At 44.0% G+C, this 14,753-nt stretch overlaps 1 protein-coding gene across 3 annotated transcripts in view; it reads right to left on the bottom strand.

Annotated features, from left to right (window-relative positions):
• Positions 1–6,105: 6,105 nt before the first annotated feature.
• TEK (TEK receptor tyrosine kinase) overlaps positions 6,106–14,753 on the bottom strand; it is a 105,730-nt gene continuing 97,082 nt past the window's right edge. For 2 of the 3 annotated variants that reach the window (XM_007455915.1, XM_007455916.1), the window contains exons 19-23: positions 11,603–11,673; positions 10,591–10,631; positions 9,614–9,710; positions 7,966–8,065; positions 6,106–7,119 (exon numbers count right to left, since the gene is read on the bottom strand). In XM_007455915.1, the coding sequence (XP_007455977.1) occupies positions 7,045–7,119; positions 7,966–8,065; positions 9,614–9,710; positions 10,591–10,631; positions 11,603–11,673 (384 nt within the window). In that variant the 3' untranslated portion in view covers positions 6,106–7,044. The remainder of the gene's footprint in view (positions 7,120–7,965; positions 8,066–9,613; positions 9,711–10,590; positions 10,632–11,602; positions 11,674–14,753) is intronic. The other variant, XM_007455917.1, reaches the window with a different exon arrangement.

Genomic DNA, 14,753 nt, shown 5'->3' with positions numbered 1-14,753 from the left:
CTTTCCCTGCAAAGCTGGTACCATAGTATAGACAGTTGTTTCACACAGCACTGTTATCTCTGCATGTGACAGATGAGACTGGAATGTGCTTCCACCAGACCCCACCCAAGTGTGAGCAAAGAGAGTTGGGGACATAAGCTTTCTGTAAGAAAGCTCTTCACAGGGATGTCCTTCTGTCACCTCAGCGACAGCTTGTCTCAGACTCAGTTTCTCACCATGACTTTCCTTCTCTCATTTTCCAGGAACCGTTCTATTTCACTCGTCTCCCAGACCAGAAAATTTGAAACCACTGTGTTTTTTTATTCCTTGTAATCAGTCTGTTTCTTTCGCCCAGATTACTCGTAGATTTCTCTAGTTTTCTCTATTTCCCCCACCACCTTCCTTTATGTGCTCAGTATTCTGCGGCCAGGAACCAGTGTCCAGGAGGTGGCTGACACATTAAAAGTGAGAATTTAAAGCGTTTATGGATGGGGCGTAGTAGGTGCTAAACATTAAACTTCCAACCCCTTTCTTCTTTTTTTAAAATAAATTTATTTTTTATTCATTTATTTAATTTTTGGCTGCATTGGGTCTTCGTTGCTGTGCACGGGCTTTCTCTAGTTGCTGAGATCGGGGGCCACTCTTCGTTGCAATGCGTGGCCTTCTCATTGCGGTGGCTTCTCTTGTTGCAGAGCATGGGCTCTAGGTGCGCGGGCTTCAGTAGTTGTGGCATGTGGGCTGAGTAGTTGTGCCTTGCAGGCTCCAGAGCGCAGGCTCAGTAGTTGTGGCGCACAGGCCCAGCTGCTCAGTGGCATGTGGGATCTTCCCGGACCAGGGCTTGAACCCGTGTCCCCTGCATTGGCAGGCAGACTCCCAACCAGTGCGCCACCAGGGAAGCCCCAACCCCTCTCTTCTTGATCAGTCTTTAAATTACTCTTGTCCTGAGGCCAGTCGTCTTCAACGCTTTTTCAAAGTACAGCTCTTCTAACAAGGAATCCAAACTGGTACCTGACAGTCTAGGCTCTCAGTTATCTGACCCCTCTCTTATTGTATCACTATTTCCTACTTTATTAAATATCAGGAAAAATTTATTCACCTTCTTCCATGTGTGAGCAGAGGGGATTTGGACCTAGATGGGACTAATCCTTGTCCATGCTCCCTCCCCGGGGACAGACAAACCACTGAAATGGGACTTGCACTAGAGTGAGGTGTGCCTGCACCTCCGCTGAGTCCCAGGGTGGGACCTGGCTCACTCACCCTTTACCGCCCCTCACCCACCGCTCTGAGCTGATGCTGCCCCCTGGTGGTGCTCTCTTGGTAGGAACGTGGACTTGGAAGTCAGGCTGCTGAGATTGGATTTCCTTCTACCCTGCTGACTCAGCTTAGGCAACTTTCTTAACCTCTCAAAGCCTCAGTTTCCTTGGCTGTAAAAAGGGACAATAAAATACCTACCTTGCTAGGTTACTCTGCAGGTTGTAGTGAAATAATCCAAGTAAAGTGCCTAGTGACTGGCCTGTTGTAACTGCTCATGTCACTTGCTTTTGTAGCATAGTTACTGCTGCTACAGTTACTGCCATCAGTTTCCTTATTCTTTGGGAAGAACGTCTAAAGAGTTTTCCTCTTTCATTTGACAGTTAATTCATACTTCAGTTGTGGACACGACAGTTAATGTTTCCTCATCGGCTATGCTTGCCTCACAAAAGATCCCTTAAAAGTCTGGTGGCCGACTACCTGCGGAGAATCATTCAGGATGATGGTAAGAGCCTGTTTGTTCATGATAAAAATCGGGATCCTAAGTCTGACTTGAGTAAATCAGGAGATTCATGGTAAAGGTCTACTGTTTGAAATGCTGCCCTGTGGGTTCTCTTCTTGGGTAGAGAATCCTAAAGCTTCTGCTTAAGTAAAAAGTGTTCCATGCTCACTGCCTGGTATAGTCCTAGATGTTCCACAGGCATCAAAACAGCAATTAAACTGAGACTGGTGACCGCATCATGGTTCAGCAAGTTGCCTGACCTTGGAATTCATGCATAAAACTTTTGTTGGGGCTTCCCTGGTGGCGCAGTGGTTGAGAGTCTGCCTGCCGATGCAGGGGACACGGGTTTGTGCCCCGGTCTGGGAAGATCCCACATGCCGTGGAGCAGCTGGGCCCGTGAGCCATGGCCGCTGAGCCTGTGCGTCCGGAGCCTGTGCTCCGCAGGGGGAGAGGCCACAACAGTGAGAGGCCCACGTACCGAAAAAAAAAAAAAAAAATTTGTTGGTGTAGAGATCTAATTCCATTCTAACTTTTGCTGTGTACCTCCTTTCATATGTGATTTTCGTTAAACCTAAAGAGATTCTAAAATTGATTGGGTCCAAGTTATCTCACCCAGGGTAAATAGTGTGCGTTGCGTAAGAGGTATAGCTCAAATTCAATAGATTCATGCGTGCACTTGCTCTGTAGTGGATTGGTACAGAGGTTTTGCTCTCAGAACCTTTTTTCTTTTTGGTTTTTCTGATGAGAAATACCCAACATTAAACAAGTTAATCTAATACAACAAGTACAGCCACCAAGTATCCTGTTAGTGGCATTGTGATATGCACGAGATACGTGTCTGGCTTGGAATGGAGGTTAGTTACTCTGTACATTTCATGTATACCCATATAGGCCCCACTTTTGCACAAGAGGGAGAAGAAAGTTAATTTTGAGTATGTTAAAATTATGTTATAATGCTGTATGTTTCTACAGATGCTCCACTGATCATGTCATTTATTGTACAAAATACAGATTTTACTTTATGGTCTTTACTCTTTCATTCTCTGTCTGTTAGACACTAACCAATACCATCTTGCAGAGAATCTTTAATTTATATTATCTGCTTTGTTAAAAATATTCATCTCTCAAATTCCCAGAAAATGCTCTTATAAAATTTGTAATGTGTTCTACTGAAAACAATCTGGAACCATGGACACAAAAATATTTCACCTAACAACAAAAAATATGCTATGTAAAACAAAATCTTCGAAAAGTTATATAATACCACAGTCCTCTCAGAATAACACAAATAAACAATAATATACCATTTTAGAAGTGTGGCCCATATGATTTTTCTCATTTATTCTCGGATGTCATTTATTATTTTCACCAGAACTGTAGGCTTGATATTTTGGGTAGATTTCATCTACTTTTTTTTTTTTTTTTTGTTGCAGTACGCGGGCCTCTCACTGTTGTGGCCTCTCCCGTTGCGGAGCACAGGCTCTGGACGCGCAGGCCCAGCGGCCATGGCTCACAGGCCCAGCTGCTCCGCGGCATGTGGGATCTTCCCGGACCGGGGCATGAACCCGTGACCCCTGCATCGGCAGGCGGACTCTCAACCACTATGCCACCAGGGAAGTCCCATCTACTTTTTAAAACCATGTCATTTTGTATCTAAGGTCACTCTTTGTCTAGAGAGGTGTACTTTTTCTAGCACCCCTTATTTCTGGCTTCTTGTCAGATCTCTGTCGTTCAGTGGTACCTGTCACTTTGTTGGTGTATCTCCCTGGAAACGAGGTTCATGGAGAACGTACTGATGTGCTATCCAGTCATAGCAATGTAGTGACCACATGACTGAGGACACGTTACACAGAAAAAGGGAAATGCTTGTTCATCTGGATTTATGTAAAACATTTCTAAAGCAACCAGTAGGGGTTGTTCTAGGTATGAAATAATGAAATATTGATAAGTGGCCAGTGGTAATTTTGTTTCAAACTCAAGACTTCGTTTGGAGACCATCCGTGGGTAACATCACAGAGTTGTCTATGTCTAATGTGCTATTTTATATTCTATACTATTTGGAGGTCACAATTCAAGTGAAAATGCAACCGCCTGCATGGAACTCTGGAAGGTAAAAGACGATCTGAAAGGAAAGAAGTAACCACTTTGCCCGAGAATATCTTAAACCTCTGCATTGCTTCCGTGACTACTTGGCCTCCACTGCTGGCCGTAGAGTTTGGTCTATAATAACATGAGGTTTCTCCACACTTTCAAAGAGAAGAGGAGAAGGAAAAGCACTGTTGAGGTCTATTTATTACATGTTAAAGGCTGAATTTCCACAGTGATTTCTAAAGTTGTGACTGGGGAAGAGCGGGGGAAGGAATTAGGTTTTTTGGAATTTGACTCATCTTCGTAGGCAGTGTACAGATAACAGTGGAAGATGGTTTGAAGTTGAAGTAATGGGTCCAGGACTTTCACAAAGGTCGTTTCTCAGGTTACTTAACTTCCTTTTTCTCTCTAAATACTTAGAACCATTATACTGCTTGGAGATAGAAACATCTTTACCTAACAAAATTGTAAGTTTTCTTTAGATCATCTATATCGAAATAGAAGTGGAGATTTTCCTCACAAAATCTATGGACATAAATGTAAACTTTTCAGTGGACTATTAACATAAACGTTCTGGTCATTTGGCTATTGTGTAATGTGTTTTTAATCTAACTGGTGTATTCTTACTTGATTTTGATATCAACAACTCACTGATTTTTTTTTTTTTTAAGGCAGTGTCCTATGGCTCTTCTAAACACACTGAAATCTAATCTATATACTCAGTACTGGAATTGTCTAATTCCTTTAAGGCGTTGGTTCTTTCCTTCTTAATTGCTTTTGGATAATGTGGAAACTGGCCCATGGAAATGACATGACTTTATTCAGTTTGACTATTGACCTTTGAGTAAGTATGAATCTTTAATATTAACGCTGTTAACATGCTACAAAACTACAAAGCTTTCTCTGCCAAGGGTAGGGATGAGACCCAGAGCTGTCAATCGTATGGTCTCTGTGCCAGGAGTAAATTCAAGCTGATGGTGACGATGTGCCCTCAGTAAGAACACCTCAGGTTTGCTGCTTTGGTACTTTGAATTTACAAGTAAATCTTAAGTATCACTGAATTCCTTTTTCTTTTTTCTTTTCAATTATTTATTTTTGGCTGCATTGGGTCTTTGTTGCTGTGCGCGGGTTTTCTTTAGTTGCAGCGCGTGGGTTTTCTTTAGGTGCAGCGAGCAGGGGCTACTCTTCGTTGTTTGCGGTGTGCGGGCTTCTCATTGTGGTGGCTGCTCTTGTTGCAGAGCACGGGCTCTAGGCACGCGGGCTTCAGTAGTTGTCGCGCATGGGCTTAGTTGCTCCACAGCATGTGGGATCTTCCCAGACCAGGGCTCGAACCCGTGTCCCCTGCATCGGCAGGCATGTTCTTATCCACTGTGCCACGAGGGAAGTCCAGTTCCTTTTTCTTGATACCGTAAGTACTTCCTTAGTCATCTCTCATACCTGACGTGAAGTAAATTTGTAATGATGTAAATTTAAAGTATTTTAAATATATGTAATCAAGAAGGTCAGGCTGTTATAGAAAAAGCAGCTGTTATTGTGTATTCCAAAGCCACATGCAAAATTTGAAGACATTATCTACATTTTTCAGATCATCCTTGTTCTTGTTCAGTTCCATGTACATGCAAACCAAGAGCTGTCAGGAGTATCTCCACAACATTTGGGTAAAAAGCAAAAAGGAACTATTTATATATATATACGTATATATAAACATATATACATATATATATATATATATATATACACATATATATGTATATATAAATAGTGTGTATATATATATATATATATATATATTTGGACCTACTTTCAATGGCTCTTCATTTGAGCCCCTACTTAGTTGATGAAATAAATGCTGCGACAGCAGTCTTGCTTTTGTTGTGTCTCCACTGCATATGCTGTTGTGGATGAAGAGCGTTTGGGACAAATACAGTTTCCTGGTCATTGTTTCTGATGCATAAAGTTGAGCAGATGGCAGGAATATGCAACATTATGCGGTATGGTGAACTATTAACATTGCAGCACAATTAAAAGGGATTCTAGTTCTAAGCCCTCAGTTCACATTGGAATACTACCAGAGGTGCAAGAAAACAGATTAGACAGTAGGATACTTCTGGAAGACATTTCTAATCTTGTGAGCTTGAGATATGTCTGGTGGCATATACCCACCAACTGCTCTCTGCATATTACCAACAGGGTAGAGGATGATAATTTAAGGTGTTTAAGGTGTTTTTCTCAAAAGTATAATACAGACATTTGGCAATACCTATGAGACACATTCCTGGACAAAATGGGTAGGCAAGACATTTATTCACTTACTATATGATCTCAGTGTAGCATCTGCCTACAGTATAAACGGTAAACTCACAAATGATCAAAACTAAAACTTTTTACAATGTGCAATACAGGTAGGGATGTTAATCTGATACGATGTCACATGTCTCCCAAATATAACTAACTCCAAGTTTCCTATTTTAATTTCTTAATAAACACATCATCAATGTTATCAAAGAAACTAAAACTAATTCCTATTAATTTATCAAACTTATACTTCTCTCAAAGTTCTTAGGCTTCTAAGGAACGAGATTTAAATCTGTTGTTCAGCGTTAGCATTCTGGACTGACTTATGGGCTCTGGAAACACCTGACAAAGTTGTCAAATTATGAAATGAAATTGGGGTGGCTTCCACAGGTGAGGGGGGAAATTTAGAGCTAGAATGAAGCTCTTTTCTATCGTTTAGGTACAGACTTAAATCCATGTCCTGTAAGGACTCATACCTTTCCCCTACTTTCCTCACCTGTGCTATCAGGGTCAGGTTGACAATATTTTCCTCTACACAGCAAAACATAACATCCACTATATAGGTAAATATCAAAAAATATCAAAAATATCTGGGACAATGAGTTATGCACTACAGTAATTGTACTCTCACACCTTCCTGTAAAGTCCGTGTTTTTAGAAAAATATATTATTGCATATGAAACCACAAACAGGCATTCTGATTCCAGCACATTCTTACTCAAAACAGTATATACAGTCCTAATAGAGGGTACTATAGATTCACACACAGGGGTCTTACGGTGAATGTCCCAGACAGACAGCAATCTATATACACATCCATATTCCATGTCACCTCTCTTGACAGGGGCTTGCTTGCTTGGCATCAAGGTCTCAAGGGTCTCTCATGCCGGTGAAGCGGAAACAGAATATACAGCTGAAGATGGTCTGTCCTAGGCTGCTTCCTCGGCAGAACAGTCGATTCCCGCGTAGGTAAACTTCTCATAAAGCGTGGTATTCACGTAGGTCTAGAAGAACAAGAGTGGTTCAGAGACACAAACTGGCTCAGTCCTGCCTCCGCCAGGGGCAGTTACAGTAATACCCCGGTTTCCTTAGCTTGTTTCAACTCAAATGCAGATACCTGGGGGGTAGTTTTCCATCCTCATTCCCTCTGTTGTGTTTAACTTTCTTCCTGAAAAGCATCCCTTGACTTTTGCAAGTAAGTTTGCTTCCTCTCACTTGTTTCAGTCTCCAGCTTCTCTTTCTCATGGTCTCTCACCGGTCCCTCCCGACATGCCCCACATCCTCTAAGGCCCCTTCCTCTGTCTGCTTCTCATCTCCTGCTGTGTGACCTCACCCACATCTTTGGTTTAATTACCAACTGGGTTTTGATGACGTTCAACATCTACTCCCCTAACCTAGATTTGTCTTTCGAACCTCAGATCTGTATAGTCAACTACTTTCTAGAAATTTTGATAGAATTCCTGACCCTCCCCATAGTAACCTGTAGACCACGCTCTGTTGTCTACCCGCTGTTTGTCCTTGGGCAAGTCACTTTTCACCCTTCTAAGTCTGTTTCTTCCTCTGTAAAATTAAAGGGTCAGGCCGTATGACTGATGAGATTTAAGATTCCTTCTAGCTCGAATAAGCCAGTTCTATATGTTGTTCTACTGTGTGTGACTGTATCTTATATAGGAATCTTATTTCCTCCAAAACTGTAACTTCCTCAAAGTTGGGTCCACATCCTTTATGTCCCTGTAGCACCTAGGGTCATGCTCAGGGGAACCTGTTGACTTGTATCAACTTTTTATTAACCACAATGGACACATGAGGAATTCTACTTAAAGAACCCCTGCTTTGATCTCCATACTCACCTTTCGTTCTTCTAACATCCTGTTTAAGGACACCAGGATCTGGGCAAATGAGGGCCTTTCATAAGGCTTCTCCCGCCAGCATTGTCTCATGAGATCATACCTTTGAAAACAGTGAAAGGGTTAAGTCTACAACTGTGCTTCAGGCCTGGGCACAGCCAGGTGTAGGGTGTGGCAGAAAAAGAGAATGTAGCCACCCAACGCATGCTCATCACGCATAGCCAGCAAAAGACAAAAGTACGGCACCTAGGAAGGTTCTGTTAGGCCTCCCATCTCCCCATCCAAGTCCCCTTTCTTCTCCCAGTAGATCTAGTGCCTGCTTTAGGTACCATTCCCACAGGATCTTGGTCTCAGCTATTCTGATTATCTGGAAAGGACTGAGTTACATGTCTAGGGCAGCATGTCCCTTGCAATACCACACCTCTCAAAATGTCAGTGTTTTATTTTTTTAAAATGGCCCCGTGCTCAAATAAATTTGCAAAATGCCACCCATCGCATCTTCCTCTTAGGGATCGACCCAGGAAAATCATGAGAAGTCATTCCATTAAAAACAAACAACCTTTTTAACCAGGTTTAACCTAGAAGCTTCCCAGACATAACTGATCACAGAACTCTTGTGTCATTTATTTACGTCTCACACTTTCCACATAGTTTAGGAAGTGCTGGTCTAAGTCAGTACTTTCTCAAATGTGGCCAGAACTACTTGTATTGTTAAAATGCAGATTCCTGGGACCCACCCTAGATGTACAGAATCATGTCTGGGAATGGGGCTCAAGAATTTACATGCTGACCAAGTGACTCAGGGGAACCGTAGTGCACAGAGCGCTCTCAGCCATCAGCCTGGGGTGTTAGAGAGTCTATCAATAGAACAGTTTGTACGTTAACAGAAGTTTCATAAGGGCTGAAGATATCACTCCTTATGGAATGAATCTCAAAAGGTGGAATTTTAGGGACTTTGTCCAATGATGGTTCAAGTACATCCAGGTTTTCCCAGGATGGTCTAGTTTTATATCTCTTGTACCATAACAATAATAAAACCCTATTTCACTCTTAGAAGTGGCTTGGTTTGGATGATAAATTACTTGCTCAGCCTAGAGCCTTGCACTCTTCAAATCATGCCAGTTAGGCAGCAACTACATTGGTTGGTTCTGGGAATGGCAACATCACTAAAGATAATCATTATTCCCCTGAGAAGAATACTTATTCCTGGAAAATAATCCCCATAGAAGTAAGATTTTATGAAGAAAAATCTGTCTTCCTTAATATAACAGCTCTGAAATCTCTGTCCCCAAAGTTAGTCTCAAGGTTTCATACATTTATTCATGGATAATTTCATGAATTTATTTCAGATCTTTTCTGCCTTTGTTGCCCTTTCTCATTTCAACCTTAAGATTCAACCAAGAATCATCACCTTAAATTCCTCCTGGGTTTCTATGCCTAGAAAGCTGTTATTCCCTGCCCACTGCATCACAGTCTTAATTTCAAGAACCCCCTTGTTTCTGACTCTCTGGGGTGTGCGTGTGTGCGTGCGTGTGTGTACATATAGGTAAACATATGTGTATGTATCAGATAGCTCCTTCATTAGAGTCAGTCCAAGAAAGGTACAGGGGGAAAGTTAGGATAAAATGGCCCCAGGTGAGGCCTGACTTACACCTCATCATCACAGTTTAGGGGCTTCTCCAATCTGTAGCCCTGGGGCAGCTTCTCGTAGAGTTCTGCACACGTCATCCCACAGTAAGGGGTGCCACCTGGAAGACAGGAAACGGTGCACCCTAAGCCCCCTCGGATGCAGGAGGCAGCATCTCCTGCCCTGAGGCTATACAGCCAAGGGGCTGGGAGAAAGACGTGGTGTGTCAGGTGATGCTGAGCACCCGGTGTGATCTTCCTCCGGAGCAAGCCTACCGCACGTCACAGCTGAACTTCGGCTACAGACCGAGCTCCCGTGCGGCGTCTCCTTAGTGCAGAGGATCCACCACAGTCTCCTTCCTTCCCGTGCTATTCCTCTTCCCCAAGTCTGTCTACACACGGCACGTCTGTTGTACCAATGACATGGATCTTTTTCCTAATTGGAAGTCTGTAGTTATGTTATGCAATTCCTATTTTATCTATCAATGTTAATTAGAAAAGCAATACATGTTTATTGTGGAAGATACAAAAAAATAATGCAGAAAATAACTACATTTTTTAAATCCTGTGTAGTCCTCCCAGTATTTTTCATGTGTAATATTTATAAAACAGATTATGGGAACTTTTTCTGGTTTTTGGCATGCACATTTTCACATGGTATTAAATGGCCTTAGGAAATGTCTTTTCATAATATACTGTCTTCCAGTTGTAGAAGTAAACTTATGACAGCTCTGTGACATCTGTGCACAAGCAGAGACAACTCAGTGAAGCTCTTGACCACCACGTTATTAGTATTAAATATGACATTAGACACAGGGCTTTCATAAAGAGAACCACGGGAATAAACACACTCAAACATGGAAACCCGTAAGGTTCTTTTCCCAAGTGGCGTCTGTTGGCACCGAGTACACGTTTTCCATGAAAATATACGGTAAAGGAGTCCAGGAGGGGCCCACTGCCTTTGCCTAGAGCCTCACCTGGTAGGTAGACGTGGATACTCACCTAAGCTAACAATCTCCCATAGTAACACGCCATAGGACCATCTGCAGAGGGACAAAAATCAATCATCAGCACGCATGTTGCCCAGTCAACTTTCTGCCCAGAAAGCCAGGGTGACTAAGCCTAGGTCAGAAAAGGAAAAGTTATACATCTGTTTCCTAGGCTAGGGCCTTGCACACAGCATGCATTTATCTCCTCTTCGGCCAATGGAAGGATTATAACAGGGAAACAGTGTTAGCTCTGCCAGAGCTCCCACTCGCTTTAGGTAGAGAATGCAAGGTGGAAAGCTGGAAAGCAGGAGATTCTAAGCCAGACAGACCTGTGTCATATCCCATCGCTACCACCTGATACTCGTGTGACCTGAGACAAGTGACTAGAACTCCTGAGGCCTCTTAGTGTATTCTTCCTAAAGTGGGGACACCAATTTCTTAAAGTTATGCAGAGATGGTGTGAGATAACATATAAAGGCACACACTGAAGACAGCAACACTCTGGGCCCCAGTTCTTCCTCCTGAAAAGAGGGAACCTGAGCAAGAGGGCTCAGGCCTCAATCCCAACCCTTCCATCCCCCGCCAGCCTGAGACTTGTCACGCAGGCTGCAAGCAGAGATGGTGCTCACTGTGTCTTGTCTGCTTTCCATCCCTGCCACCTCTGACCCCCAGCAGCTACTGTGGGCCGCTACCTCTGATCTAGGTCCTTGTGCTGAGGCCAGTCTGGGGAGTGGAGCCATGGGAAGGCTGGGATGCCCCTTGCTCCTCTGGAGATGAGGAATTCACCACTTGAGGTCACTCCTCGACATGCAGAAAGAAACCCAAAGCCTGCCACCAGGGAAAACTGTCCCCTCTGTGGCTTCATTTAGTCTGTGATTTCCTGGGATTAGTGATTAGCTTTATTCCCCAGATGGATACGATATTCCTGCTTCTCTTTAAAACCTCTGTCAAATGGGTATTTTTCTGGGACCAAAAAAAAAAAAAAAAAAAAAAAAAGTCCCTCAGCAGTGAGAGGCTTTACTTACACGTCACTGTTGGTTGTATACACGCTGTAATTTAGTGACTCGATTGCCATCCAGCGCACGGGGAGCCGTCCCTGGAGAGAACGAGGTGAGATGCCGCTTAGGCTGGACAGGGCCCCTTCCCAAGGCTCGCCGCTGGCCTGAAGCTGGGGCTCACCCAAGTCCACGGGGAGGTCCCCAGACAGAAGGTGTGGCAGACTCAGGAACTGTTTTGCCCATGTCCCACCCACAAGTGTGCTTTTAAATTCAAAGACCTGCAAATTGTGTGAGTGTCCCACTTACCTCAAGGGGGCAATACCACAGTTTCTTATAAAGAAAAATAACAATGTGTGCGCCCTTTTTTTTTTTGCAGTACGGGGGTCTCTCGCTGTTGTGGCCTCTCCCGTTGCGGAGCACAGGTTCCGGACGCGCAGGCTCAGCGGCCATGGCTCACGGGCCCAGCCGCTCCGCGGCATGTGGGATCTTCCCGGACCGGGGCACGAACCCGTGTCCCCTGCATCGGCAGGCAGACTCTCAACCCCTGTGCCACCAGGGAAGCCCATGTGTGTCCTTTTGCTAGTCACTCAGTTATTCCCTTTATGGCTGTCAGAGGCACTCACAGGTCTGAAAGGAGAGACAGGCCTAGGAACTGAGAAGTAAGCTGTAACGCAGGAAAGGCTAAAGTGATGCCAGGAGACCGCGTGTGCCTGGAGAGGATTGTGCAGGAGTTTCCAGAGGAGGGGACACATGAGTTCGGTTCTGTAAGGTGTGTAGGCACCATCAGGTGGATAGGGGAGGAAAGAGTATTTCAGGCCAAAGGGAAGAGTGTGCCTGTGACTCACAGAGGAGGTGATGACTTCTAGCCAGTGCCACGTGCATCGGGTTTGGAGACAGGGTGAGAGACACTTGCCCACCCTTTGGGTGCCCGGCCCCGACTCCCTCCAGGTTTGCCCCATTTCTTGGCTTATTGAGTCCAGCCTGGGGAAAATGAGATGTGGACTGGAAAATGTGAAGTTTGACTTCTGAGTTTTATTCCTAGTTTCCTCAAATTTGCTATGAATTTGGGTTCCTTTCCTCTCGACCCACGCCAGGAATACGTGAACCCTACTGAGAGATGGATCCCTCCCTCCCAGAGATCTGTCCAAGCTCTAACAGTGGCATTTCAGCTTACATTAGCCAGTGGGTGGGGCAAAATCAGGAGTACTTAGGGGATCTTTCTCAGCCCCCCTCAAAACCAGAGCAGGCATTCTCCCAGACTCCCCTACCATGAGACCAGCCCTGACCTGGATCCCAAGGATTATTCCTGAATGTGAAATTCTCTCCCAGTTCTTTATTTACTGGCACTATTTTGAAGCTCTTTCTGACCATAAATCCCAAATGGTTGTCCTGTACTTTAAGGTTTAAATATAAAAGTATCCTTTCTCAAAAAAGATCCATGGTTGCTAGGGGTGGGGTCGGGTTTGGGGTCTGAATAGGCAGAAAACAGGATTTTTAGGGCAGTGAAAATGTGTAAGATACCATAATTAAAGACATGTGTCCTTATAAATTTCTCCAAACCCATAGAATGTACAACACTGGGAGTGAGCTTTGATGTAAACTATAAACTTTGGGTGATTATGGCATGGCAGTGCAGGTCCATTGGCTGTAACAAAGGTACCACTGTGGCAGAGGATGTTGATGATGGGGGAGGGTATGCATGTGTGGGGTAGGGAGTATATGGGAAATCGCTGTACCTTTCCATTTTGTTGTGAACCCAAAACTGCTCTAAAAAAAATAGTCTTTTTTTAAAAAAAGGATCCTTTCTCACATCTACATCTTCAGTGTTCTCCTCAACATCCACGCCTCCCTTCTCTCTATATCCACCCCACCCCATCTGTCACGTTTTTCTCTCTTCCCCTTCACAGCTATGGAATGGAAAGAGTTGTCTCCATTTCCTGTTTGGTCTTTGCTCTCATTTACTCCCAACCAGCTGACCTCGGACCTCGGACTTCCTAATGACTGATTTCCATGCACACTTCTTTTTTTTTAATTTGACTGCTTTTGGGTCTGCCCACGTGTCTGTCCCTACTGCTATCACCTTGGTGCAGGCCACCATCATCTCCTGCCTGATGAAACCACCTCTCCACGGATCTCCCAAACTCTAGTTTCACCCCCTAATGACCTGTTCTCCACACCACAATCACTCTAAATGGCAAGTACAACCATGTGGTTCCTTTCCTTAAAGTTCTTTAATGTCCGAGTTGTCACAAGGTCCCCAATGCTTAGGTGAGTCCCCAAATCCTTAGCTGGCATCCAAAGCTCTTCAGGACCTTATCCCCACTTGCGTTTTAACTCCAACCTTGCATTTTATTTTTTACTTATTGCCTTCCACAAGCATACACTCTTTTCCATAGTTACAATCACAGTGAACCTAATCATTTTGGAACTTTCCACTCCCTTGGAAAGTTCCAGCCTTGCATTTTAACTCTCCCTCTTTTCTGCATCACACTCCAGCCATACTGAATTACTTAATGGCCAAAAGTTCCATGCTTTCCTTTGCCTCTCAATTTTTATATATACCACATCCTCCAGGTCATCCACTTCATTCTTACATCTCCAATATCTATTTGACATTTACTGTAAAGCTTCAGTGTGCTTCCTCTGAGTTCCCATGGCACCTGAACTTTCCTCAGCCTCATCCACTGTTACGATTGTTCATTATGTGTCTCTGAGCTCTTTGAAGGAGAATACTGTGTCTGAATATTATCCCCAAACCTAGCACAAGCATGAAACATTATAGTAATAAATAAATCCATGCTGACGGCATCGATATATTAATCAATGATAGTAAAACCCCAAATCACTTAAGTACGTTAGTTTGCAACACTTCCAGTATTAGCATCACCTGGGGGAATTAAAAAAAAAACTGATGCAGGATGCCCTCCCCAGAATAATTGAATCAGTATACCTAAGCCGTAGGACTCAGCATTTGTATTTTTTTAAATTTCCCCGGACGACTCTAGGTGCAATAGGAATTGAAAATCTCTGACTTAAATAATAGGCCAGGGTTTCCCTGGTGGCGCAGTGGTTGAGAGTCCGCCTGCCGATGCAGGGGACACGGGTTCGTGCCCCGGTCCGCGAAGATCTCACATGCCGCGGAGCAGCTGGGCCTGTGAGCCATGGCCGCTGAGCCTGC

The sequence above is a fragment of the Lipotes vexillifer genome, unplaced genomic scaffold, assembly GCF_000442215.2.
Source record: "Lipotes vexillifer unplaced genomic scaffold, Lipotes_vexillifer_v1.1 scaffold644, whole genome shotgun sequence".
Lineage (NCBI taxonomy): Eukaryota > Metazoa > Chordata > Mammalia > Artiodactyla > Lipotidae > Lipotes > Lipotes vexillifer.
The sequence above is the reverse complement of the archived record's forward strand: the minus strand, read 5'-3'. Positions and strand labels throughout refer to the sequence as shown.